This window comes from Colletotrichum chrysophilum (assembly GCF_026319265.1).
Source record: "Colletotrichum chrysophilum strain AFK26 chromosome Unknown scaffold_1, whole genome shotgun sequence".
NCBI classification, from domain to species: Eukaryota; Fungi; Ascomycota; class Sordariomycetes; order Glomerellales; family Glomerellaceae; genus Colletotrichum; species Colletotrichum chrysophilum.
Genome location: NW_026517288.1, coordinates 522,562 through 546,168, shown reverse-complemented (window position 1 = coordinate 546,168; position 23,607 = coordinate 522,562). Strand labels below are relative to the sequence as shown.

Here is a 23,607-nt window from a genome sequence, read left to right as displayed (position 1 = left end):
CTTTCCAGGCGACATCATCCAAGCCATCCGGCCTCTTAGCAAAGCTGGCGCCAATGGTTTACTTGTCCCAAACACCACGACTCAACAATCTACACATTCTACGCAAAATCTTCCCTGCGATCCAAACTGCATGATCTGGCCATCACTGCAGACCTGACACGACATAGATTGCTGCGCGCACGCGTTACCAGATACCGACCCGTCCGAAGCTATCCGATGCAGATCCCCAAGCAACAGTACACGCCCCCTCGACCGAACTTTATCACCACCTCCGCCTACGCGGAATTTTCCTAAAGAGTTGCCCACTGCATACACACTCTCCCAATGCGGGCGGGATGCCTTCTCCAACTTCGTACCGTTCCGCGGACCCGCCAAGCTCCCCAGCGAATGATTCCGATTCAGACCTCGATCTCGACATCCAGGAGCTCGATCCTGCGACTACGACTACCCACCGCAGCCCTGGACTCATCCGCAGCGACCGCCAGACCACTGAACATCGATCGCCACGTATAGCACTGCGAAACCTACGTATGGGGGGCTCACGTCGGGCCGGGCAGAAGGCCAGAGGGTATGGAGAGCTGGGCAAGAACCGCGACGACGACAGCGACGATGGAGAAGCCCTTTTGGGCGAATCCGAGGGCTCCTCATCACGATATAGGGATGGCAGAGGATCCGACGATGACGACTCGCCTCTCCTGCCGGGCGGATCGCCTGCGAGGCGCCGTTCGTTTGCTGGGGATAAGTTCGAACGTCTGAAGTCGGGTTTACGATTGCCCAGCTTCATGTCGAATTCAGGGGCGCAGGAGGCAAACAACAACGACGACGAAGACCAGGACGAGGACGACCCATCGACATCCCGCCTTGTCGCCGTAGGGTCGTCCCAGTCGACGAGATTTCCCCCGAACCTGATATCGAACGCCAAGTACACGGCCCTCTCGTTCCTGCCCGTCACTCTCTACAACGAATTCTCCTTCTTCTTCAACATGTACTTTCTGCTGGTAGCTCTGTCGCAAGCAATTCCAGCGTTGCGAATCGGCTACCTTTCGACTTATATTGCACCTTTGGCGTTTGTGTTGATGATCACCATGGGCAAGGAGGCATACGACGACATTGAGAGACGACGTAGAGATAACGAGGCGAACGCGGAGGAATACACCATTCTCACTTTTGACGAGCCCGGTCGTGTTATGGCTTCGCACCGATCCCACAAGAGACTCAAGTCGGATTCGATGAGGAGGGGCAAGAACTCGGTGAACAGCCGGGACAGACTGTCGGATATCCAGGAAGAGGAGGAGCGAGCAGAAGCAGATGGGGGCCTCCCTCCGCCGTCGTCATCTGTGCGCGAAGTCGTCCGAAAGTCTCGGGATCTCAAGGTCGGCGATGTTCTCAAACTCGGTAAAGGTCAGCGAGTCCCTGCCGATGTGGTCATTTTGAAATGCATCAGTGCGGAATCTACCACCGCGGCCCCTGTGATGGAGACCATTGCGGAGGAGGAATCCTTGTTGGTTGATACAGACGAAGAGCATTCGAAGGATTCGTCTGACGCAAAGGGCAAGGAAGCAGAGAAGAACGATGGGAGTGGCGGCAATGCGTCTGGCGAGACATTCATCAGAACTGATCAGCTCGACGGTGAAACGGATTGGAAGTTGCGGCTGGCATCACCTCTGTCCCAGTCGCTATCAACGGAAGAATTTGTTCGCCTCCGTGTCACCGGAGGCAAGCCCGACAAAAAGGTCAACGAATTTATAGGCACTGTCGAGCTCTTGTCTTCCAGAAGAGATGCTCAAAATCAACAAGGAGCGCTCGATGGGGATGAAGGAACTTCTGCACCTCTATCGATCGACAATACAGCCTGGGCAAACACGGTAATCGCCTCCAGTGGGACGACTCTGGCGGTCATCATGTACACTGGTCCTCAGACAAGGTCCGCCCTGTCTACAGCTCCCTCACGATCCAAGACTGGTCTCTTGGAGTACGAGATCAACTCTCTCACAAAGATTCTCTGTGCTCTGACCCTGGCCCTATCCGTTATTTTGGTCGCTCTGGAGGGTTTCTCGAATACCGAGGGCAACGTCTGGTACATCAAGATCATGCGGTTTTTGGTTCTTTTTTCGACCATCGTACCCATCAGTCTACGTGTCAACCTCGACATGGGCAAGAGTGCGTACTCTTGGTTCATCCAACGAGATCCGGGTATTCCTGGGGCTGTTGTCCGAACGAGTACGATTCCCGAAGACTTGGGCAGAATCGAGTACTTGCTCAGTGACAAGACGGGAACCTTGACTCAAAACGAAATGGAGATGAAGAAGATTCATGTCGGTACTGTTTCATACGCCAACGAAGCCATGGACGAAGTCAACTCCTATGTTAAGCAAGCTTTCCACATCCAACCTGCCACCGATCCTTCGACACGCACAGCTCTCGTCACGCCCTCCTCTCAGGTGTCCAGCTCGGTAAACGTCGGTGCTACTCGTACAAGAAGAGAAATTGGTTCCCGTGTGCGAGACGTTGTTCTTGCACTGGCTCTGTGTCACAACGTCATCCCGACTACAGAAGAGGAAGATGGCAAGACAGTCGTCTCGTATCAGGCGTCCTCCCCTGACGAGATTGCAATTGTTCGATGGACCGAGTCTGTTGGTCTTCGTCTGGCTTATCGTGACCGAAAGAGTATGGTTCTGGAGTCGACAGATACTGGCCGTGAAGTTGTGCGGGTGCGCATTCTGGACGTCTTCCCCTTTACATCTGAAGGGAAGCGCATGGGCATCATCGTTCAGTTCTACGAACAGGCTCAAGCCGCGCCTCCCAATCTGGCCGACAGCGAAATCTGGTTTTATCAAAAGGGTGCCGATACGGTCATGAGCGCTATCGTAGCCGAGAACGATTGGCTTGACGAGGAAACCGCCAACATGGCCCGTGAAGGTCTTCGCACGCTTGTCGTTGGACGCAAGCGCCTGTCTTATGAGCAGTACCAGGAGTTCTCCTCAAGCTTTCAGGCAGCTTCCTTGGCTATTACTGGACGCGACGCAGGCATGCAGCGAGTTGTTTCTCATCATTTGGAGCGCGGCCTGGAGCTTCTCGGCGTCACCGGTGTCGAGGATAAGCTGCAAAAGGACGTCAAGCCTTCGCTGGAGCTGCTGAGAAACGCCGGGATCAAGATCTGGATGTTGACAGGTGACAAGGTTGAAACCGCGCGTTGCGTTGCCGTCAGCTCCAAGCTGGTCGCTCGCGGGCAGTACATCTATACGGTCGCCAAGCTTAAGAAGAAGGACAACGCTCAAGACCACCTGGATTTCCTCCGCGGCAGGACAGATTCATGTCTTCTCATCGACGGCGAGAGTTTGGCCCTGTTCCTTACCCACTTCGGAATCGAGTTCGTTTCTGTCGCCGTCCAGCTTCCCACCGTGGTCGCTTGCCGTTGCTCGCCGACCCAAAAGGCCGAGGTAGCGAAGCTGATCAAGGAGTACACCAGGAAGCGAGTTTGCTGTATCGGAGATGGAGGCAACGATGTCTCCATGATTCAAGCGGCAGATGTCGGTGTCGGTATTGTGGGCAAGGAGGGTCGTCAGGCCAGTTTGGCTGCTGATTTCTCCATTGACCAGTTTTTCCACCTGACCAAGTTGCTGGTTTGGCACGGACGAAACAGCTACAAGAGGAGTGCTAAGCTCGCTCAGTTTGTTATTCACCGTGGTTTGATCATCGCTGTCTGCCAAACGATGTACAGCATCGCCATCAAGTTCGAGCCAGACGGTCTTTACAAGGTAAGTTTGTCGGGAGTCAACATCGGACATCTTCTGACATTTTGCAGGACTGGCTTCTCGTGGGATACGCCACATTGTACACCATGTTCCCTGTTCTGTCCCTCGTTCTGGACAAGGACGTCGACGAGGATCTCGCAAACCTGTACCCCGAACTGTACAAGGAACTTACATCCGGACGATCCCTCTCTTACCGCACTTTCTTCGTCTGGGTTCTCGTGTCCATCTACCAAGGTTGCACCATCCAAGGCCTGTCACAGATTCTCACCTCCGTCGATGGCCCCAGGATGGTGGCCGTGTCGTACACCGTTCTGGTGCTCAACGAACTCATCATGGTTGCCATTGAGATCACTACGTGGCATCCTCTCATGATCCTCTCCATCGTCGGCACGTTCCTGATCTACGTCGGGTCCGTGCCGTTCCTCGGCGGGTACTTTGACCTCCAATTCATCATCACCTTGTAAGTTGTCCGTGCCGTCTGTGTTTGGCCACATGCTGACAGGGCCCAGGGGATTTATCTGGCGTGTCCTCGCCATTGGGGCGATATCTCTCATCCCTCCCTACGCGGTCAAGCTGATTAGGAGGACGATGAAGCCGCCCTCATATAGAAAGGTGCAGAGCACGTAGAAAGCATGAGCGTCGGCGAAGGCTTTTTTTTCTTTGTATCATAGGAACACTTTCGGCGTTTGGAACGGGACACGAGCCGCGGCCAGAAAGGGGGGCTGCGTTTGCATCAATTAACGGAGTTGAAGGCTGGGGAGATTTATACTCTTCAGTTTGTACAGCATTTTCTTTCGGTTTGGATGGATCACCGGCCCAGAAACTAGACAGCGTTACTGAATATCCCATTCCAGGGGCCCTGAATTTCTCTGGTCTAGACTATGATACATGTGCTCGCTTGAATCTTACAATGCCGCCTTGATATCACAGCTTCAGGACAATCCACTCCTTCAACAAGTCTGGGTTGCCCTTCTGCATCGCACCCAGCAGTCCGCCCACAGGACCTTGCAACTGTCCTCCGTCGCGCCAGATCTTCGGCCCCGCGTACGCCTGCACAAAACCCTCTGGGCCAGAGATGACAAAGACGTTCTTGCCGATCGCGGCTCCCTCCTTGGGGACGCAGGCGCAGTCCTCGTCCTTGGACAGGAACCTCTTCCCGGCATTCGGCGCGCCGTCAACCATGCCCAGATGCGCAGTCTGCGAATGGAACTTGCATCCCTCCGTCGAGACCGGTGGAGGACCCTCGCGCTTCTTGGACCCTGCTTGAGCCAAAGCTGCAGAGAGGTCCAGCTCCCCCACACGCGTCCCTTCTTGGTCAACCACGACCCTCACATCAAGCTTATCGCCGTACCTCTCCTTCAACGCGAGTAACTCTCTGCTCACGGCAGACGCATCGCCGACCTCAGCAGAAAGGGCCTCGGCCTGGATCCCTCCCGCCCTCTTCCCCCCAGAAAAGGGATTCCATCCCCAAGACGACGAGGCCTTCGATCCCTTCTGCTTCGCCGGCGCCGCGCCCTGCACCTCTTCACGACCCCTCACGGCCCAGAAAATAGTCACATCCACCCCGCGCGGCAGGACAGCATGCGCAGCCTGCAACGCGCTCGCCACCCCCGTCCCGCCCGCCAGAAACACCACCCGGCCGCCGGCCTCGCCCAGCCGGCTGCGCAGGTCAAACTCCCCGTGCGGCCCGCGGATCTCGACCGAGTCGCCGGGGAGCAGCCGGGACAGGTACGTCGAGACCTCGCCGCCGTGCAGCGCCCGCACGTACAGCCTCAGCGCGTCGTCGCCGGCTGCGCCCGGGAGCGGGGTGTACTCGCGCGCGACCTGGATCTGGGGCTGCTTCACCTCGACGCACCACAGGTCGAAGACGTCCCACAGCGATGAGAGCGGCGCTGGCCCGGTGTGTGGCGGTTTGAGGGTCAGGATGAAGGATGTCGGGGACACGGGGTCTTTGGAGGTGACGGTGAAAGGGACGAATTTACGGCCGTTGGCGAGGATGGTTGCCTTGGACGAGTCGGAGGAGGGCGCGGAGGCGGGGAAGAGCCATTGGGAGTCCCATGCGACGCCGGCGACGGCGAGGGCGAGGAGGAGGGGGATAGTGCGCGGGGTAAGGAGGCGTTTGCGGGTTGTTGTGGATTTGAGGCGGCGGGTGGGTGGGAGTGTGCGTTCAGGTGTCACGGGCGTTGGTCGGGGTTTTTGAGTGTGAAGGTGATGTAAAAGGCGTTGGGTATGGCATGATGAGATGAGTGTCGTCGGTTTTTGGCGTGTTATTGAAGTGAGGGAGTGAGTGTGACACGACCGGGTGAAGCCCGACCGGGCGGCGGCGCTGGCGACAAAAGCCATCATCCGCCTTCTATGAATATTTCGCAGCTTAAGATGACGGACCGATAGTCCTCTGGGATATGATAGCGTTTTGGGCTTGTTGGCGAGGTTGGCGATGGTGACATACACGACTTGAAAAGTCGAGGTTGAGCGGACCCGCCAATCAAGTGAGAGCAAAGGACGGGTCACGTGAGCGCCACAACGACGACGAGTATCTCACTCTACGCGTCTTAATGAATCATTGTTAAGATACATTTTCTGATGCCTACCTTTGGAATGCACGGTCATTGTGCTTTAGGGGCGGTCCAAAGTACTAAGCTGTCGAGTGTAGTTGAATGTCAATGCCGATGCCCCTTTTCCTTGACACAGCCGTTCAGGTCTAAGTCTAGTCCACGCTCGCTAGAGTGGTGGTTTCCTCTATAATACAATACAATCTTACACTGCCCTCGCCGCCTTCATATCCTCAGAATCTTCCTGTTCTGATCGATGCCGCCCCGGAACATATCGGCGACAACCCTTCCTCCGAGAACCGTCTCCCTCACGATCCCCTCGACATGCTTCGGCTCAACACGCCCATACCAAATGCCCATCCCGGCGAGCGGGTGCTTCTCCCCACCCTCCATCTTCATCTTCGGCGGTATATAAACAATAATGTTCCCCGCAAACTTGTGTCCTCCAATGTGGCTAATCAGCCCAACCCTCGCCGATAACCTCTTATCCTCTCCCTCCGGCGGCGCCGCAATCCTCTCCGTCTCACCCTCATACACCTCAACAGGGCCCCTAGCAACACCGACTCCCAGCCCCTCAAGCTGCCTCTCAAACTCGTCCCTAAGCGCCGGGCCCATCACGCCGCACCGCATGTCGCGCCCGCCGTGCCCGCACACCAGCACCAGCACGTCCTCGACGTCGCGCACGCCGTACAGCAGCGACCGGTACGCCTCCTTGCGCGTGAGCCGGTCGCGGTGGATCGGCGACAGGCCGTCGTGCATCTTGTGCAGCTTCTCCGGCAGCAGGTAGCCCTTGGCGAGCGCCTGCACGCTGTCGAAGCTCACGCGCGGCAGGAAGGGCACGTACTTGAAGCTGGGAAGGAGGTACGCGCTCGTCGTCTGCAGCTCGCTCCGCTTCGGCACGGAGGAGGGGAAGGAGGCGTTGAGGACGGAGATGTTGTGCCACGGCTGTGGTTTCGTCAGTCTTTTCTCACTTATGGAAACTCTCAATCATATCGCTGTCTCATCTCATTGGGGGGGGAGAAAAGAAGCCAAAAACCCACATCGCTGTACGTCCCACCGCGCCCAAACAGCTCCTTCAGGTCCGCAGCCAGGTTGTCCCCGCTGTTCTCCTCCTCGATCCTCGAAACCCAGTCGTCCTTGCCCGTGCAGACGAGCACCTGCTCCGCGTACGCCGACACGACGCCGTTCAGCGGGCTCTTGAAGTCGATCGGCAGGCCCTCGGGCATCGCCGGCGTCTCGGCGCATCCGCACGTCGGCGACGGACACGTCGGGACCGTCTCGAATGGAGGCGGAGGCGGCGGGGGTCTCGCGGTTGACGAGGACTTGGCCGCGTACGCCCGCCGGAACGAATGTGGCAGGTGTGTAGTGGGCTGCCGCCGCGCCAGGCGCGAGACTACTCTCGCCGGTAACATCATCCACCGAGGCCGGAATATTGGGACTCGGCTCCTCGCAATTGATTTTTCTTTGAGGTAGTCAAGGTGGTTCTATCAAACACGGCAGCGGCGATGGACGGAAGTCACCAGGGGCCGTCCGGCACGGAAGACAAGACACAGCAGCCTATGACGTTCGGGGCTCGGTGCGGAGCCCGGCGCCGAGCTGGTGGGTTCCAGGTCGCGCGCGCAAGGTCATGTTAGGTAATCCCTCGCACCTAACTGGCGCCAAACACCCGCCCTGGCCAGGTTCACTGCTAGGTGGGAACATTAACCCACGACCGGCAACACTCCCCCGAGCAAATCGGCACTTGTCCATACCTATTTGCACGTGAACGCCCTTTTCTCCGAATTCCGTCCCATCTCCCACACCCGTCAGCGGCTTGTCAAGGGTCTGGGTAGGGGCAGCGCCGCCATGCGCCTTATCATCCCAACCGGGCGACTCGGAGCCGACTGAGGACGGCTTCGGACTTTGCTTCCCAAAACCAACCATGAACACCGCTCCTGTGGAAGAGGAAGCAAGGGAAAGGGGGGGCCGCAAATCCCAGTCGCAGACAGATTTAAAGATTAATCAACAACCTGGGGGGGATCGGACGGATGACCGGCCGGCCCCGAGTGGTGGTGGTAGTGGTGGTGCATTGTGGTCGTCCTGTCCGTCAACCTCAGCTCTGTTGTCCCAAACCCCCTGAATTCCAAAGGAGCCTCACGAACTCCATTCCTCGTTGCAGCGCGCAATTCCCCGTCACCGAAACAGGCCCCCCTCCCCCCCGTCGCTCATACATAACCCAAAAAGCGGGTTACACTTTACGGCCCCAAGGCAGGCGCAAATCATCAACGGAGCAAAAAAGCGAAGTAAGTCAGACATTCGCGCGCGCGAGTAAGCAAAATGAAAAAACGACGACCCGTTCGCCACGGCCCGGACCACGGCACCGCAGCGTCGTAAAGTCTTGGCTTCCATTGGGCCGATCGCACTTTCGAACCTTGACCGAGATATGTGTCTCGACTTTCGTGATTTTATTCCCGTAGCATGCCACCACAGCACAACCCGTTGCGAGACATCAGATCATGATTAGATCGGATAACGGGCCTTTGTGCGCGCTAGTTGGACTACTCGCTACCTTACCTTTCCAGCTTTCCACAAAACTAGGCTGAACCTGTTTAGCACCCACGGCGCTGTCACGAAAAGAGTAAATGCTCAATGGTATGGGGGCCGCTGGCTTTGATTTACATGACTAGCCATACGCGCGAAAAGAGAGGGGTGAGGACGGACGGTTGAGGCATGGGGGGATGGGGGCAGGCAAGGCAAGCACATCATATCAAATTCATAAAAAGACATACACAAATCTTGCGGCTCTTTTCCCCCCTCCCAATTGCGGCCCCCCTCTCCCCTTTCGGAGGAGGGGCGGGATATCACGGCCGGTATTAACAGCCCACCCACACCGGCCAAAGGAAAAAGAAAGCATAGAGTGAGAGGGAAAAAGAAAAGAAGGAACCCACCATTCCACACACTGCAAGTTACCCCCCTTCCTAAGGTCATTCCCGCCGCTACCGATGACAAGGGCTCTCCGTCTGAACCTTGAGGGGTGCGTTGGACGGGCGTGTCCGTCATTGGGCAGAAGAACGAAGAAAAAAACATGAAGAGAAAAGACTGGACTGGACCGGCAAACACAAACAACAAACGCAGACTAACAAAAAGTCCCTTCTCTCCCCCTCCCCCCCCAGCCCACCCAGAGAATTTACCGAGACAACATTGCATCCCGTATCTGTTTTCGTGCAGCACCGCGAGATTGCAAAAAAGCTCCCCCCTCCCCTCCCCCACCGACGAGAAAAAAACTCCACGACCGGTGTGCGCTGGTGACTGGTCCGCCACAGCGGTCCGACGAGCCGAGGGGTGAGGTGAGCACCGTATGTGGTGGCATGTATGTAGGTAGACTCACGCTAGAATCTGACTGCAGTTGGTTCGTCTCATCCAACGAGGAACCTCCAGCACTCATCCTTGATACTATGGAAGTGAAAATACAGGGCTCCATGGCCCCTGTTGGTCCTACCAACAAACGTTGCCGCAGATGTGGCAACATGCCCGGCCGAAAGAAAGAAGAGAAGCATGTTCCGGTTCCTACGGGATGCGCAGTCTGGCAGGGCTATCCGTACCGGCGTCAATTAAACGCACCGTTGAGAAACCGAGCCGAAGGGGGGAGGGGGGCAGGCTGCCGTCGTATGCCGCATCCCGCATGCCAATCATGCGGCCAACCTGAGACATGCAGACCGATCCCTCCATTCTGCAATATCACGGCCACAAGGGATGATGGATGATGCGGCGGAAAGATCTGCTTATTTTTCCCTCATTTTATTTGGATTTTGGTGGCGTGAGTTACATCACATCGCGCCCTATGCTATGATTCTTCGTCTCTCTCTCATCTCGTGTTGCCTGGTTTAGCTCCTCTTGGGGCTGTCTCTATCTACGAATGCAGTAGGTGACAATTGCCCGTTTCTCACCCTCTCCTCTGCCTCTTGCTGTCTCTCCCCAACCCTTGATTGGCCGGCCTGTTCATCCGTCTTTTCTCATGTACAGGGTATAATGATACATAGACAAGAGTCTAGCGAAGCAAAACTGAATATGAACAAAATTCTGGGCGCAACACCACATGACTGCTTCGTGATAATCTCAGCGTGCAGGCCATATATGAGCGTTTAAGGCCGTCAGTACAAAAAAAGCAAGTAAAAAATCCACGTGTCCCCAGACGCCGTAAATGCAATGCATGTAGAAAAAGAAAGAAACGAGTCTGGTGCCGACGTGGCTAGCTGCTTCAGCTTCGAATGTATACGAGATCCATCCTTCGAGGAAATGTTGTGTCCATTGGATCGTCCATCTGCCAGCACCTCCCCGCAGGCAGCTTGCTATCCTTGCTCTCGTCGTGATCAAACACCCTGCTACCGGCGAGGGGCGCGTCGCTGGGCTGACGATCCCGCAGAGCACGTAGTGCATCGAGCCTCTGTTCCATGACCGATTGATGTGCCCGAGCCTCTTCCCATACCATTCCCGCAGCATCGACAATCGCCCCTGCGACCGCGAGCCGATCCAGAAGGACCGAGACATCCGCCAAGGACCCCTCCGCCGTGAGGACGTCAGTAGCCTCGAGGATGACGTAGCTCATGAAAGGAGGCGGCGCACTGATGGGAGCTCGGCGGCCCTGGAGCAGCACTTCCAACATGCCCGTGATGTCCAGAACCCGCGTTGCTTCCTCATGGATGCGCGTTCCGTATTGTAGCCGTACCGAGGCAGCGATCGGCTCTGTCCGGACGTGTCGATGGATCTTCATGAGCCCGTGGAGATATACCAGGTGGATCGTGAGGAATGTGCTGAGAGTGCCATCTTGTGTAGCCAGGGCCATATTGCCCGAACTGTAAGTGAAGCACTCGGGCAGGGACTCGCGCCATCCGATCAACTTCTCCATCACGGTGTCAATAAAGCCCGCGGCGTCATAGTCTGTTTCTTGGCTTTGGGCAGCCCTGTAGAGTTCAGACATAGCCTCACCCCAGATGGCCACAAGCTGTACCAGGAAGGCCAAGATACCCAATGGCCGAATGACGGCTTTGGATGACATAGCCATCGCTGCTGGGAAAAAGGAAGCGTCGGATTTTGCCTGACGTTCGAACAATTCGTTTTCGCATGGGAGTCGGATAAAGATGTCTTTGACGTTCAGAATGCTCAGCCGATTGGGAAACACGCCGCTGAGTCGTTCCAGTACGAAGCATGCCCAGTAAGTTCGTCTTCGGCTCTCTGAATATCCATCTTTTTGCAAACCATAAGGGAAGTCTGTCAGGTCCGCTTCGTTCGACTTTTCAAGTTCGAGGTTTAGCTGCAGATCGATCGATGCTGATATGGCTCCACTGATCAACTCGTTCGCGTCGTTCAGCCTAGAGAGTGACAGGTAGTACAGCGCGAGAAGCAGACGAGCCTGCGCGAGCTGAAGGCTGCAAGCAGCTCGGTGCTGCGCGTAGTGGGCGATCTGGGCGTATTCGTTGGCGATGTTCTTGGGTCCTCCTGACAAGGCTACGCCGACGGCGAGGATGCTATAGATGAGCATCAGGTCTCCTGGAGACTTGATATAAGCATTACCGGTCACCCAGGATTTGAACGCTGTCTCGGGCAAAAAACGAAGGGCCATGGTGCTGTCGGTGTGTACGAAAAAAGAGGAGATTAAGGTGCTAATTGATTCAGGGTCGGACACATACGGATCTGATTGCCATGCTCGGTTGAGCAGGTGGTCTTGGATGGGAGGAAGCTCATAAGGCTGGCGATGCTGCCAGGAGAGGCTCGCCCTGGGCGCCTCGGGGGTGCGATTCAGCGACGGCGGCTCGCTTGCCATGGACGGGTATGAATCAAAGTCCAACCTCATCCTCTTGTGAGACATTGGAGGCTCCGGACTGGGCTGGCGCAAGGTCGTCCGGGGAGAGACCGAGGCGCTGGAGTTGCTACCAGGCCGGTGCATTTCACTGGCAGAACCTCCCATTCGCCGGACATCTTCTGGCTCGGCCGCAGCTGTCGATGGAGACGTGTTGTGGCCACCTCGAGGTCTGATATACTTCCAATTAGCAAAGCACGCAGAGAAACGGACCGCCCGCTTGAGGCGACTCGGCGATTCACCACTTACGCGTTCTTGAACTTGCAAACCCGGCCAAACTTCTCGCACTGGACGCACCGAGGGAAGTCGGGATCGCACTTGATCTTCTTCTCTCTGCACGTAACACACGCAATCGCGAGCCTCTTCCTTGGCTTCCCTGCCTTTGTTACGCCCCAGTGTGCGTTGACTTGCTCGCCGTCGATGATGGTCTTGCAGTGGCTCCCGTCGTCGTAGAAGAAACACAAGCCTTCACCTGGAACTTCGGCAGCCCGCACAAAGCGCGGCAAGAAGTGTGTTCCGGTCCAAATCTTGGGCCCAAGACCATCCTTCGATGGGATTCCGTCTGAGTTCGTGGCACTTGTAAGGGGTTGTGACTGCATCGGGCCGGATCCCGACGAAGTTCGTTGGTCTCGGTAAGAAGACCCAGAGTCCTTGGATGGAGGGTACTGGTACGACGGTCTGTCGTAGGGACCCGGAAGCTGTGGCTGAGATGCTTCTCTTGACACCAAAGAGTACTCGTGCCTGCCTGTTTCGTGGTGTATCGACCACCTGCCTCCCAACCCAACGTCGCTTCTGGAATCCTGACGCATGTGCTCCGTCTCACGGTAACGAGGTGACCCCGGCCCCGAGATAGATTGAGACAAGCCTCGTAGCGCCTGCCGGTCATGATCGTATCTGTTGTCATAAGTGCTCCTCGGCTGAGAAATAGCCGGAGAAGACTGCGGTGGGAAGTAGGAACCCCCGTACGGACGATCGCCATGAGATGGAGGGAGACGCGGCCGATCCAGAGGAGATGTAGCTGGATACCCGGTAGGCCTGTCAGACAACGGAGAGTGCAACGGCCCGGCCGCAGGCCCGAGGATGCTGCTCAGTGGGGGGAGTGACAGGCGAGGACCGCTTTGTGATGAATCTCTGCGGCTCGAGAGCTCTGCCATGCTCTTGTTTGCCATGTCGGCGGCCGGGCTTTGTTCATAGTTCGACATTGGAGGAGATACTGGTCCGAATTTGGCGTTCCAAAGCTTCTCTGCAGGAGGAGACGGTCTGGAGGAGTAAGATGATGAAGATGGGCTAACCAGCCCGGGAGGAGAATCTGGGGCGGCCAAACGGGGGTGGGGTTCCAGAGTTAAAATACCCATTGAAAATGCGAGTTGACGTTGTAGCCGTTGAGCATTTCCGGCTTGGAACCTCTTACGATCGTCGTCGTTCCCAAGGTCGTCAAGGTTTGGACCGTTGACCGGCAGGATAGTATGTGGACGAAAGCTTGAGAAGTTGGTCGAAAGACTCAGCTGTTCAGCAGATCTGGGCTGCAGACGGCTTTGATATTAAAGTTCGTAGGCCACGGCCGGGGGGTGAGTTGAGAGAGGGCGACTTCGGAACCCGCCAGTTCGATCAGCGAGGTGTGAACGAGAGAACGGACTGTCGTTATACTTGATGCTTGCTTCGTTATGGCGGACTGTTCTGTTACTCGTTTCCTTCCCTTCTTTCCTGGCTATGCCAACAAACAGAGACAGGAAGAGTGGAACGAAGAAAGAGAGAGAGAGTTTGAGGTGTGAGAGAGAAGGGTACGATGGAGACGGGTGGCTTTTGAGACTCGGGAAGAGCAAGGTAGCTAGGCAGGGCATGCGCGGAGAGCGCCTCCAAGTATGGATCGCATATCCTATCCACATCATAAGTATACTTGGCCATAGGGTAGTTGGCCTGCTACCCCCGTTAGGCCACACTCAGGGTAGCGAGCTGCGAGAGAGATACACCGAGGGGCCAAAAGGAGACACTAAGGATGAGGACCAACAGACTGGATTGGCTTGGCTCGTTAGATTGGGGAAGGGAGCCGGAAGGGGCACCCATAGAGTGCTGCAAGTGTATACGACGGGTAGGAAGTACCGTTCGTTCTAGGCGCACACACGTGCGGTGCATCTTCCATGGCCCTCGACTGCGTCTCCGCCGTCTCGCCTGCTTGGTTAGGATGAGGGGGTGAGGAGGCAGCTAGTCCGACCTAGCGCCTCATCGGCACCGACGGCATGGCGTGTACCAGTGGCCTTGTCGACGGTTGCGAAGGGGGGGAAGAGACGAGTTACCGCGTACCTCCTCTACGTATTTCGGAGGCACAATTCGCATTCCCTCGAGGCATTAGTCTGACGGATAGGGCCTCTGGCCAGCGTCGCAGTGTAATAAGGCACAGCGATGGTAAAATGGGGCAGCTGGGTCTAGTTATGCTCGATGAGGGAATCCTGGTTGCATGCTGACAGGGGTCCAATAGAGTAACGGGGATTAGATGCAGCAGAGGGGTGGCATGGGGAGCGAACAAGAGAAGCCGCGAAGGGAGGAGCTCCCGATACATAGTAGACGCCCTGAGAGGGCTGGTCAGGGATGGCATGGAGCTGGTAGGGGGGTTCATTGAGCTGGGGCACCCTTGAACTTTTGGGGACGGGAAGGATAAGACGGGGAGGCTGCGAGAGGCGAAAACGTGTGAGGCATGGTCCAGGTTCTGAAAAAGGCCAATATTTGGTGTTGACGTTGCAAAGGGGAACGAGATGACGGCATCGATCCTTTGTGCTGAAGAGGTCGGATGAGAGATGAGATGGTTTTTGAGGTAAAGGGATGATGCTGGTTGGCGCTGCGTTTGCTGTTGCAGCTCTTCGACTTGGACGTTGCTGACCTATCTCAATACCTGGGAACAATCCAGAGCCCACGTGCCAAGCCCAGGGCTCATCGAGAACACGAGGAAGAGAGAGAGTCCCGGCAGCGATGAGGGTACGCTTCGTGCCATTTCTCGTTGTTTTTGCTGTTGGAGCTCGAAGGATGCATGATGAGGGTCAGAAATCCCTTGCTGTGATCCACAGAGAGTGAGCCCAGATGGCGAATTGGACGTAACGAGATAGGCTCGGAGTGCCGGGCGAGAAAAGGAAATAACGAGAACGGTTCGCCGGTTGTTGGTTCATTCCAAGAGAGGTTGTGGATCTCGGCGCGGGGTTGCGCGCTGGACATCCCGTCACGCCAATCTCAGAGTGACATGGGAGGTACTCCCTCCACCATACAATGGCTGCCCGTACCAGTGTTGTCGCTGAGTGTGGCTGCTGCATGTAGGAGTATCCCGGCGAAGAACTTTCAGATGGAGACCCCGCGGCCAGAGTTTGAGCTTCGACAAGGGACTCGTCGTCTCCGAATCGTTCGTCGAATCGTATCGTTTCCTTTAAACGAGAGTGGTCAGTGATGTCGACAAACAACGAAGCAATGTCAGAGAAGAGGTACTCGGGCGTTTGGCGTGAGCGCCAGTGGCGCAAAAGTACTTACCTGCCTGTCTTGGGAGGCGGCCAAAGTAGTGTAGCTCTTGCAACGTCCTGGTGGGCTTGAGGAGACAAGGTTGCCCGTCCCCTGCAGCGATAGGAGAGGCTAATAAGACGCGTCCGGCATGTCTTCATTAGGTCGATCCCATTCCCCTGGGTACACTGTGACGGTACGGAGGGCTGCGAAGATCTGGACCGGACCTGTCGTGGACTGCAGCCGGCAACGCAGCGACTTGCATCGGGGTGCAGACATTGCAGTGCAGTGCAATGCAGCGCAGCATAAGGCATACGACAGGGCTCAAGAGATGGAGTTCCGCACCGAGGATTGCCGATGTGTCTGGGCTGGGAAAGGACCGCATTGGTCTTAGGCTTTGGTATGTGTGCTGAGGTCGAAAGAGAGACGGTGATTTGACTCTCGTAATTGTAGCCATACAGCGAACAGGGCTGAGAGTCGGATGGCTCTCTTCGCTCTGGTGAGCAAGTTCAATTTCACGAGAGCGGCCGAGGCGCAGATTCTGGCGCAGCGCTAGAAAAAGGGAGGAAGCTGGCTGGCTGGCGGGCTAGCACTGTGGCATCATGACCAGGATCAACTTCAATCCAGGGCCAATGCCTGCCGGCAGAATGCTCGTCTTGGCGGCGGGTTTGGCAGCCTCTCAGAGTCTTGGGCTGAAGATCGACTTGCGAGACAAGACAAGACTAAACAATCAAAGAACGAGACGTGTGGTTCGGGCTCAATGACGCTCCACCAGTCAGCCGTCGGCTGCAGTGGTGCAGACGCTAAACCAGGGAAGATGGCATAGGTGGTCCTGGAGAGAGAGAAAGAGACAGTGCCAGTGGTGTAAGTCGTGGGTTGCGTGTGGTGCGTAGCGACAACTGCTAGCGTCCGCGCCGACGCTCACTCGATTAGCGTTATGGTCCATCCCATGATCCGCGTGGCTGGAGACGGACGAGGTGCTCCTCATCCATCTTGCTGGCCCGTCGGTCCCTTTCCGTGCTCCCGCGTCCGATTCGCCCGCCCGTCCATTATGTTTCCTGAAGCACGCCATGTCGAAAAACGTGTTCTTGGAGAACCTTGGACCGGTGTTTCGTAGGCGGCTTTTTACAGTTTTGCCGCCGACGGTTGAGCGTGGAAGAGAGGTATCCGTTCCAGTGGCGGGAAATATGAAGCAGACGGCTCTGGCACCAAGGCGACGGGTTCATTGTGCGATTGTTGCAAGTTTGTGGGCTCTCTGGTTACTGTCTTGAGCCTCGGGAGAGCAAAGTCCATCCACAGTGTAAGGTAGTGTCGCAGTGGCTCGGTCGACGCCGTGGTTCTGCCGGGGTTGAGTTGCATTGAAGAGCCGGAAGACGGTGCAGTTTTTGGATAATTTGCAGTGGTTTGCAGGGAAAATGCTGCCTCATGGCGCCGCCTGCCAGGACATCAACGTGCACCAACAGTGCGGCGGCGTTTGCTTGACAGAAAGGAATGCCCCTCCATCTCCGCGCTGAGACAGCCGATGGTTTGCCGTTGATGAGGATCGGATCCGAGATGGGACAGAGGCGATGGGGCGTGGAGATGTGGCATGAAGATGGAGACTGGGCGTCAGGTGGGAAAAGAAAGTAGACTTGTTGTAGATTGGAAAGGATGCGAGCTCGATGCGGCAAGACTAAGCCGTGGAAGTCTCCAAAGCTGTTGCCGTGCAAAGGTTGTCCAAATACGTACCCTGTCTGTCTGGGTATACATCACATACCTACCTACCTTGCCTATCTTACCTTACCTACCTGAGTTTCCACCTGTATCGGATCTTGGAAGGAACGTCGGCAACTTTGTCCGCACCTTGCAAGGAAGGTTCGGATTGTTGCAACTGCAGTTGCGAGTGAAATAACACCAATGGAAGCCACGCCACAGGAAAGTAAGGCACGCCAGGTAGATTGCAACTCAGACGAGGCACCACCCCGTAATTGCCCATACATAGTAGAAATACTGCGTACAGCTGGGCTTCCTTGAGCATCTGAAAAAAAGTTTACTTGGAAAAGTTAAGCGAGCAGGCGGCTCTCCGATCTATGGGTCGAATCTATGTGATGCCTTCCATCCCCTGAGCACTGTGCATCCTGCGGACGAGGTGTTGTCCTTCTGACCTTAGGTCAGCACCTTAGTGGCAGTACTTAATAAGGCACTTGCGAAGTTTGTTAAAGTGTCGCTCACGGCACTGAGAAGGAGGGGGGAAAAAAAAAGGCAGAAAAAATTTCAACAAGTCGGGTTGATGCTAAGGGACCTGTAGGGTGACATCAAACCTTAAGCACGCTGCCCGTGCTGGCCTTGCCTTGTCTTGTCGGAATGCAAGGCTTGTCAAGATTTGGCATGTGGCAACGGAATGTAACAGCAGGCGGACGGCTTAGGCTCCGTCTTAGTTAACAACTCGCATGCCTCACTCCCAACACAATGTCATTGAGTCTTACCTGCATTGCGGCATCTGCTTCAACTACCTGCCTGGCCTCGTAGTCTTAGTGTGAGCGCATCCATCCACCTGTCGTCCCTCCTCTGGCTTCAGACCGAACCCCGTCCGCACACTCAGATGGAGCCCTGCTCAACCAAAGCCCGAAAAGCTTGGCAATGGAGCGCAAAGCGCAGACTATGTCCAACCCGCAATTCGCAACCCACGCAACCCAGACAGGGGCCCTAGTTCGCGGTATTCCACACTGCCATTTCCTTCCTCTGCAGCGCGCGCACTTTTGCTGTCTCCGTTCCCACTGGCGGCTCGGGGAACAGGGCTCTCGTCCGGGAGCTTTTCCCGGTGCTTTAGTATTGACATGTGGATGCTACGCGAAGGGCATTGTCAGCTGGGGTTTCGGCCACAACCTCCAACACCTTTTTTCCCCCTTCCCTTGCCATATTGTTACCACCCTGTCTCTCGTCTCCTTCGCCTTCGCCTCATCCAGACCCCAGGCCAGGAGGCCTAGCGAACTGGCGCGCCCGGCCAAGAACCAAGGTGGCTTGAGTGAGGTCAACTACCTTAGCTAAGCTGCGCCTGAGGTGAGATGTCCTTCATGACCGGTCAACGTAACGATTGCCTCATTTGGGTTAACGCGGCGCCGCAGCATGTCTGCTCAGCCTATCTCCGTGCTCTCCATCTCCAGCCTCTAGTATTTGGTAGCCCCGAGACATGCTGAGCTAGAAGCAGCATTTACACGACTTGCCTGCTGCGTGCTGCTTGCCGCTTGTATAACTTGTCCCGATGTGGGATCTAGGGCAACCTGCGCGTTCTGAGCAGGTCTTCAACGCTGCAAGTGGCTGGCACGACAGGCCATAGCAGCAAAAGGGCCCTGTTTGGTTCTGTTCTGGTGCCGGTGCCGCTTGAGAATCTGGGTTGGGAGCATCGGGGCGGTCATCCGGGGCCCCGATGACGGTTGTTCATCTCGCTCTTTCGCCTTCACGTGTATCTCCTCTGTAGATTGCCAAAGGTAGTCCCAGCGGATGCAGAGTGTAGGCGAAGCAGCGAAATAGGAATGGTGCCAGCTTTCCCGGCCAAAGTGGTTCGCCTCGGCTGTAGCTGTTGGAAGGCGGCGTAGCCATCAAACCCCCGTATATGTGCGGCGTAAGGTGGTGGTAGTAGTGGTAGTAGTGGTGGTGGTGGTGGTGGTGGTGGTGGTGATGATGACCGGTGGGTGTCGTCGGTCACCAAAGGTTCCTCTGATCCATCCCTGGGTGAATTGATGTGGACAACCTTAGCTTGACAAGGTCGCAGGTAGGCGTCGGGTCCTCCATGAGTCGACCGGGATCCGCCATGAGCGGGCACTTGTCAAGGGTTCCAGGCTTGGTCATGGATCTCTCAGTGCATAGCGTGGCCAGTGCCAACCAACTCAGTCAACTACGGAGACCAACACAGCGTCGCAGAGAGAGAGGAGACTCCAGGCCCAGTGTCTCTAACTGCCGTTGCGGTGCAATGTAAATCAAATGTACCGGGCGTCTCTGCCTCCACATCGCCAACCGCCGTGTCCGTACCCGGCGGAAACTGTTGCGCAGCCCGCAGCGGTTGTTGCTGCTGCTCTTGAGACTCGAGGTGCTGTTGATACGGATACCTCTTGCACGCAATGCACCCCATGAATGCGACTGTGACTTCTCACAGTGACTTTTGGCTTCGGCTCGGTTGAGAGTGGCAGAGAAGACGTCAGGGACCGCCCGCTATCCTCCCCTTTTCCCCTCTCCGACCTCCTACCTACCTAAGCTACCTACCTTACCTTACTGCGTACCATACATTGAGTCCATCTACTACCTAACCTGGAACAACACAGGTCCTCCTGCCTGCTTCCCCTTCCTTCCACCAACCGAGGCGAGGCAGGTAACCCCCATCAGCAGGTACGGATACCCTTACACAGTACACTACTAGTGGAGGTAGCAAGGTTGGCAGTCGCTCTCCGCTTCTGTCCACGTTCCTTCCCTCCTTGTCTGTGAACCCGGGTGGGCAACGGCTTCCTATTCACCGTCCCAATTCCAGAATTCCGGATTTCTGTCCAGGATTGTCCTTTTGGGCAGGAACTACGGGAAAGCAGGCGGCCCTTCCCTTTTTCAATCCCACCTCGTCTCGCTCGAGGAACATGTACCCTGCCTGGCTGAACCTGGCTCACCTTACCTACCTCGAGGCGAGGTACGGATACCTACCTACCTACCTACCTACCTACCTACCTACCTACCTACATCGTATATGTTGTCATTTCTTCAGAGTCTTCATGTCATCAACCAAGGGCAGCGAGGTGGGCAAGGTGAGAATCTTATCTGCCCATCGTTGTTTCCTTCCTATTGTCTCCCGTGTCATCCTCTTCGTGCATGCCGCCCATATTCCGTGCCTGCGCTTTGCGATATTGTGCCTGCCAGCCTGGGCACTCTTACCTTTGTACCTAGGTACTTGCCTCGGTAGCGAGGGCAGGCGGTTTCCTCGCCGTGCGGAATGTACCTGCCACCTGCCATCTGCCTGTCGATACCTACCTCCTGCCTCGACGAATCAACTTTGGATAGACACGACCTGCCCGGACAATTCCTGCCTTGCTTGGATGTTCATCCAATGTCGACCTGCCTACACAGACACCTTATTCAGACCTCCCCTTGGCAATTCTGCTTTTCCTTGATCAAGGATGCACATCTTTGAACAATTACGGGCGTCCGGTTAGGGTCTGGCGGATGCACTGCATGACAGCGCAAATCTTTCTCGACAACAATGCTACCGTCTATCCTCCCTTCTCCTCTGTCTTCCCAGCACCCTCGTTGTACCCGGCAACACGCGACCCTCCTCGAACCAACCGATAGTGCCTCTTCATACATTGCAGCTGCACATCAGACGGTACACTAACACGCATCACCTGGCCCGCTTGTGTTGCATTAATTGCCATCAGCCGCAACGCAACGCACCGCAGCACCTGCTCCCGAGTAACAAAACACCCGGAATGAACGCCTGTCATTGCGCCAATTTCCAACTCAATTCTCTGGCCCCTGCTCGCGAGCTTCGCTTTCGACTGGATCAACTCTCGCCCTCACCTCGACCTCTCGTCCTTGACTGCCCCGGCTCCTCCAGTTGAACCGCCTCGCGAGGGGGCTAGGACCAAACGGGGAGAAAGACACTGCAGGAAACGGCGTGACCCTAGCGGATTGCAATTCCCAAGGGACTGGAAATGGTTGCCTGCACCTCAGGACACACAACCTCCATTTGGAATCGCCTATGGACCCACGATTCCGTGATTTTCCCTCACTCACAAGCCAAGGTGAGAATTACCGCCGCCGCATCTTCCTTTCCCTCCGAATGTCCTGGGCGTAGAGACGTACGCATGCTCAGCCTGCGGGCAATCAACCAATTGCCAAGACAAAGTGCGTTCCAATGGGTCTGACAGCACAGCTTTGGATGTATTTTTCTTGCACCACACCCGCGCTGTTCATTTGGATGAGCAAGATGGTCACCGAGAGACCGGGCTGGACTTGCGCAAACCTCGATGCGCTCGAATCGAGCAAGCAGGAAGACAGAGAAAACAGGAGGACCCGGGACTGGCTGGGTCTCAGCTCGCATCCGAATGGATCTCTTGTGGAATCCCATTGATCGGACACTCCACCCCGTCTCAATGTCAACGCACACCAACAACGACGCCAACGAACACGCCCTCACAGGCTCGCACTCGTTGTCCGCCCCAGGGGCCGCCGGCTACAACGAGCACTGCAAAAAAGGGCCCGGGGCATGCCTATGCACTGCCAAACCCACTTCGCCTTCGTAACTCGGCAAACGAGCGAGCGCGATCAGCCCCATCGCCTGATCAGTGCTCCAGATTAAATGGGTTCAATCTCGACGTGATCCTCGCGAAACCCATGAACATGGGGACTTTGGGCTATCGACAAGGGCATCGATATCTTAAAGCCGGACAAGACCGGATTTCAAGCCGCGCCCGGGGCTCACTCGCACGAGATCCAAGTGCGAGATCCGCTGTGGACTCAGTCGGCCGCGGCTTGACGCTCTTTTTGCCTAGCATCCGCCTGCCAATGGACCGCTCCACCCTTCGGCACTCGAAAAGCCGCCCAAGTGCCTCGTAAAATGCCGTGACAAGTCCCGGAGATGGACCAGACCACACCTTATATTACCCTGAATCTCGTCAAACTCCCGATTCTCGGGTTTTAGATGGGCGCCTCGCAACCTCGGTCGCTCACCGTCGTTACGCCACCCGCCAGCTGTTGGCCCTACGAGTCATGCCTCGCGGTTTCACCAGATGCAAGCTGCTCATCTTCACTCATAGAGGCTTTTGTGCCCGAGTCGCTATCCCCGCCCGCCGCCCGCTCGCTGTAAGCCCTTGGCGTGCTAGCGAAACATCCTGTCATGCCCAACAAAGTCGCAGAAGTTCCTGAATCATATCTCTCGCCCGCCCACCGGCCGAATACCATTGATAGGGAAACACACCGGCTTTGCCGCACGTCTGACCCATCTCTTGGTCACGTCAGATCCTCCATATGTCGCCTCCTCGTCTTGGCGGCCGCTCGCTGGGAACGGAAGGGGGGAAAATTGCGTTACGATCCTATGTTGCTGGCAAAGTTGGACCGCAGCCAAGACACAACACTCGCTCAGGCCGAGGTTCCAGAATCCGGAACCGCGAATAATTCTGCAATGAAATCCACAACACGCCAACGATGCGACTCAATGCCCTGGTAACACCGTCCGTATGCATCACGAGACCGTGAAAGGAATTACGCGCGCAATGACGCTATTGTCCATGATACTGGCAATCACAGCGCAAATCACATTCGGTGACAACTGACAGAGGGTCCAAGCTTCCAAGGCCAGTCACATCCTGTCGCCAATTTGGGCACATTGCGGATACAATCTGGAGTGTGGGAGCAACTCCGTGCGTCACTGCCAGCTACAGCGACGCGCGCTTCCACATGGAGCGGCAGTTCTTCACGACTACTGATTTCTTATTGATGCACCGGCTCAGGGGTCTTCGGTGTTGTGGACAAGTCCTTCAACCATTTGAGATATAGACAGGGGGCTCCTTAACAAGATCGACAAATTAGACTTGGGCCGTGGCTGGGCCTGTCGTGAGCAGGAAAAGAAGCTCAACGCAGGCGGTTTCGAACGGTCACCACATCAGACAGTCAGTGACGATTCTTACAACTTGCCGTTTTCTATATCCCAACTTAGAAAACGATGCAGCGGGCCTTTGATATCACCTCGAGACTTGCTGCTGGGTTCCGAGAATGATGGCTTAGCAAGATCCTTATTTTGCCAGACATGGAAGATTGGTTCACACCATCAGACTTGATAGCGCCTGAGTAATCGCTCAAGCATCCATGATTCAGCTCGCTGGCAAGATTCTTTCTGCAGCGGATAAGCCATCCGAACCCGTGCCCGAACGTTCTGGGGCGCGTCAAGAGGATTTGACAGGTAGCGAGGTGTTTCACGCAGCCGACACTTTGCAAAGTTCCTACGGATATGCCAGCCGAGGTTTCTGATTTG

The 23,607-nt window shown here is 56.0% G+C and overlaps 4 protein-coding genes across 4 annotated transcripts; 1 reads left to right on the top strand and 3 right to left on the bottom strand.

Moving 5' to 3' along the window:
• Positions 1 to 335: 335 nt before the first annotated feature.
• COL26b_000145 (uncharacterized protein) lies at positions 336 to 4,219 on the top strand (the record flags this gene model as incomplete). The annotated part of the gene is made up of 2 exons (XM_053173116.1): positions 336 to 3,758; positions 3,806 to 4,219. 2 exons carry the CDS (start codon positions 336 to 338, stop codon positions 4,217 to 4,219), a joined length of 3,837 nt encoding a protein of 1,278 aa, XP_053042822.1.
• A 460-nt stretch (positions 4,220 to 4,679) lies between these two features.
• On the bottom strand, positions 4,680 to 6,098 carry COL26b_000144 (uncharacterized protein; the record flags this gene model as incomplete). The annotated part of the gene is made up of 1 exon (XM_053173115.1): positions 4,680 to 6,098. The coding sequence occupies one exon, from the start codon at positions 6,096 to 6,098 to the stop codon at positions 4,680 to 4,682; it is 1,419 nt and encodes a 472-aa protein (XP_053042821.1).
• A 434-nt stretch (positions 6,099 to 6,532) lies between these two features.
• COL26b_000143 (uncharacterized protein) lies at positions 6,533 to 7,533 on the bottom strand (the record flags this gene model as incomplete). The annotated part of the gene is made up of 2 exons (XM_053173114.1): positions 6,533 to 7,252; positions 7,348 to 7,533. The coding sequence occupies 2 exons, from the start codon at positions 7,531 to 7,533 to the stop codon at positions 6,533 to 6,535; spliced, it is 906 nt and encodes a 301-aa protein (XP_053042820.1).
• Positions 7,534 to 10,544: 3,011 nt separating this feature from the next.
• COL26b_000142 (uncharacterized protein) lies at positions 10,545 to 11,906 on the bottom strand (the record flags this gene model as incomplete). Its single annotated transcript, XM_053173113.1, has 1 exon — positions 10,545 to 11,906. One exon carries the CDS (start codon positions 11,904 to 11,906, stop codon positions 10,545 to 10,547), a length of 1,362 nt encoding a protein of 453 aa, XP_053042819.1.
• Positions 11,907 to 23,607: the final 11,701 nt, after the last annotated feature.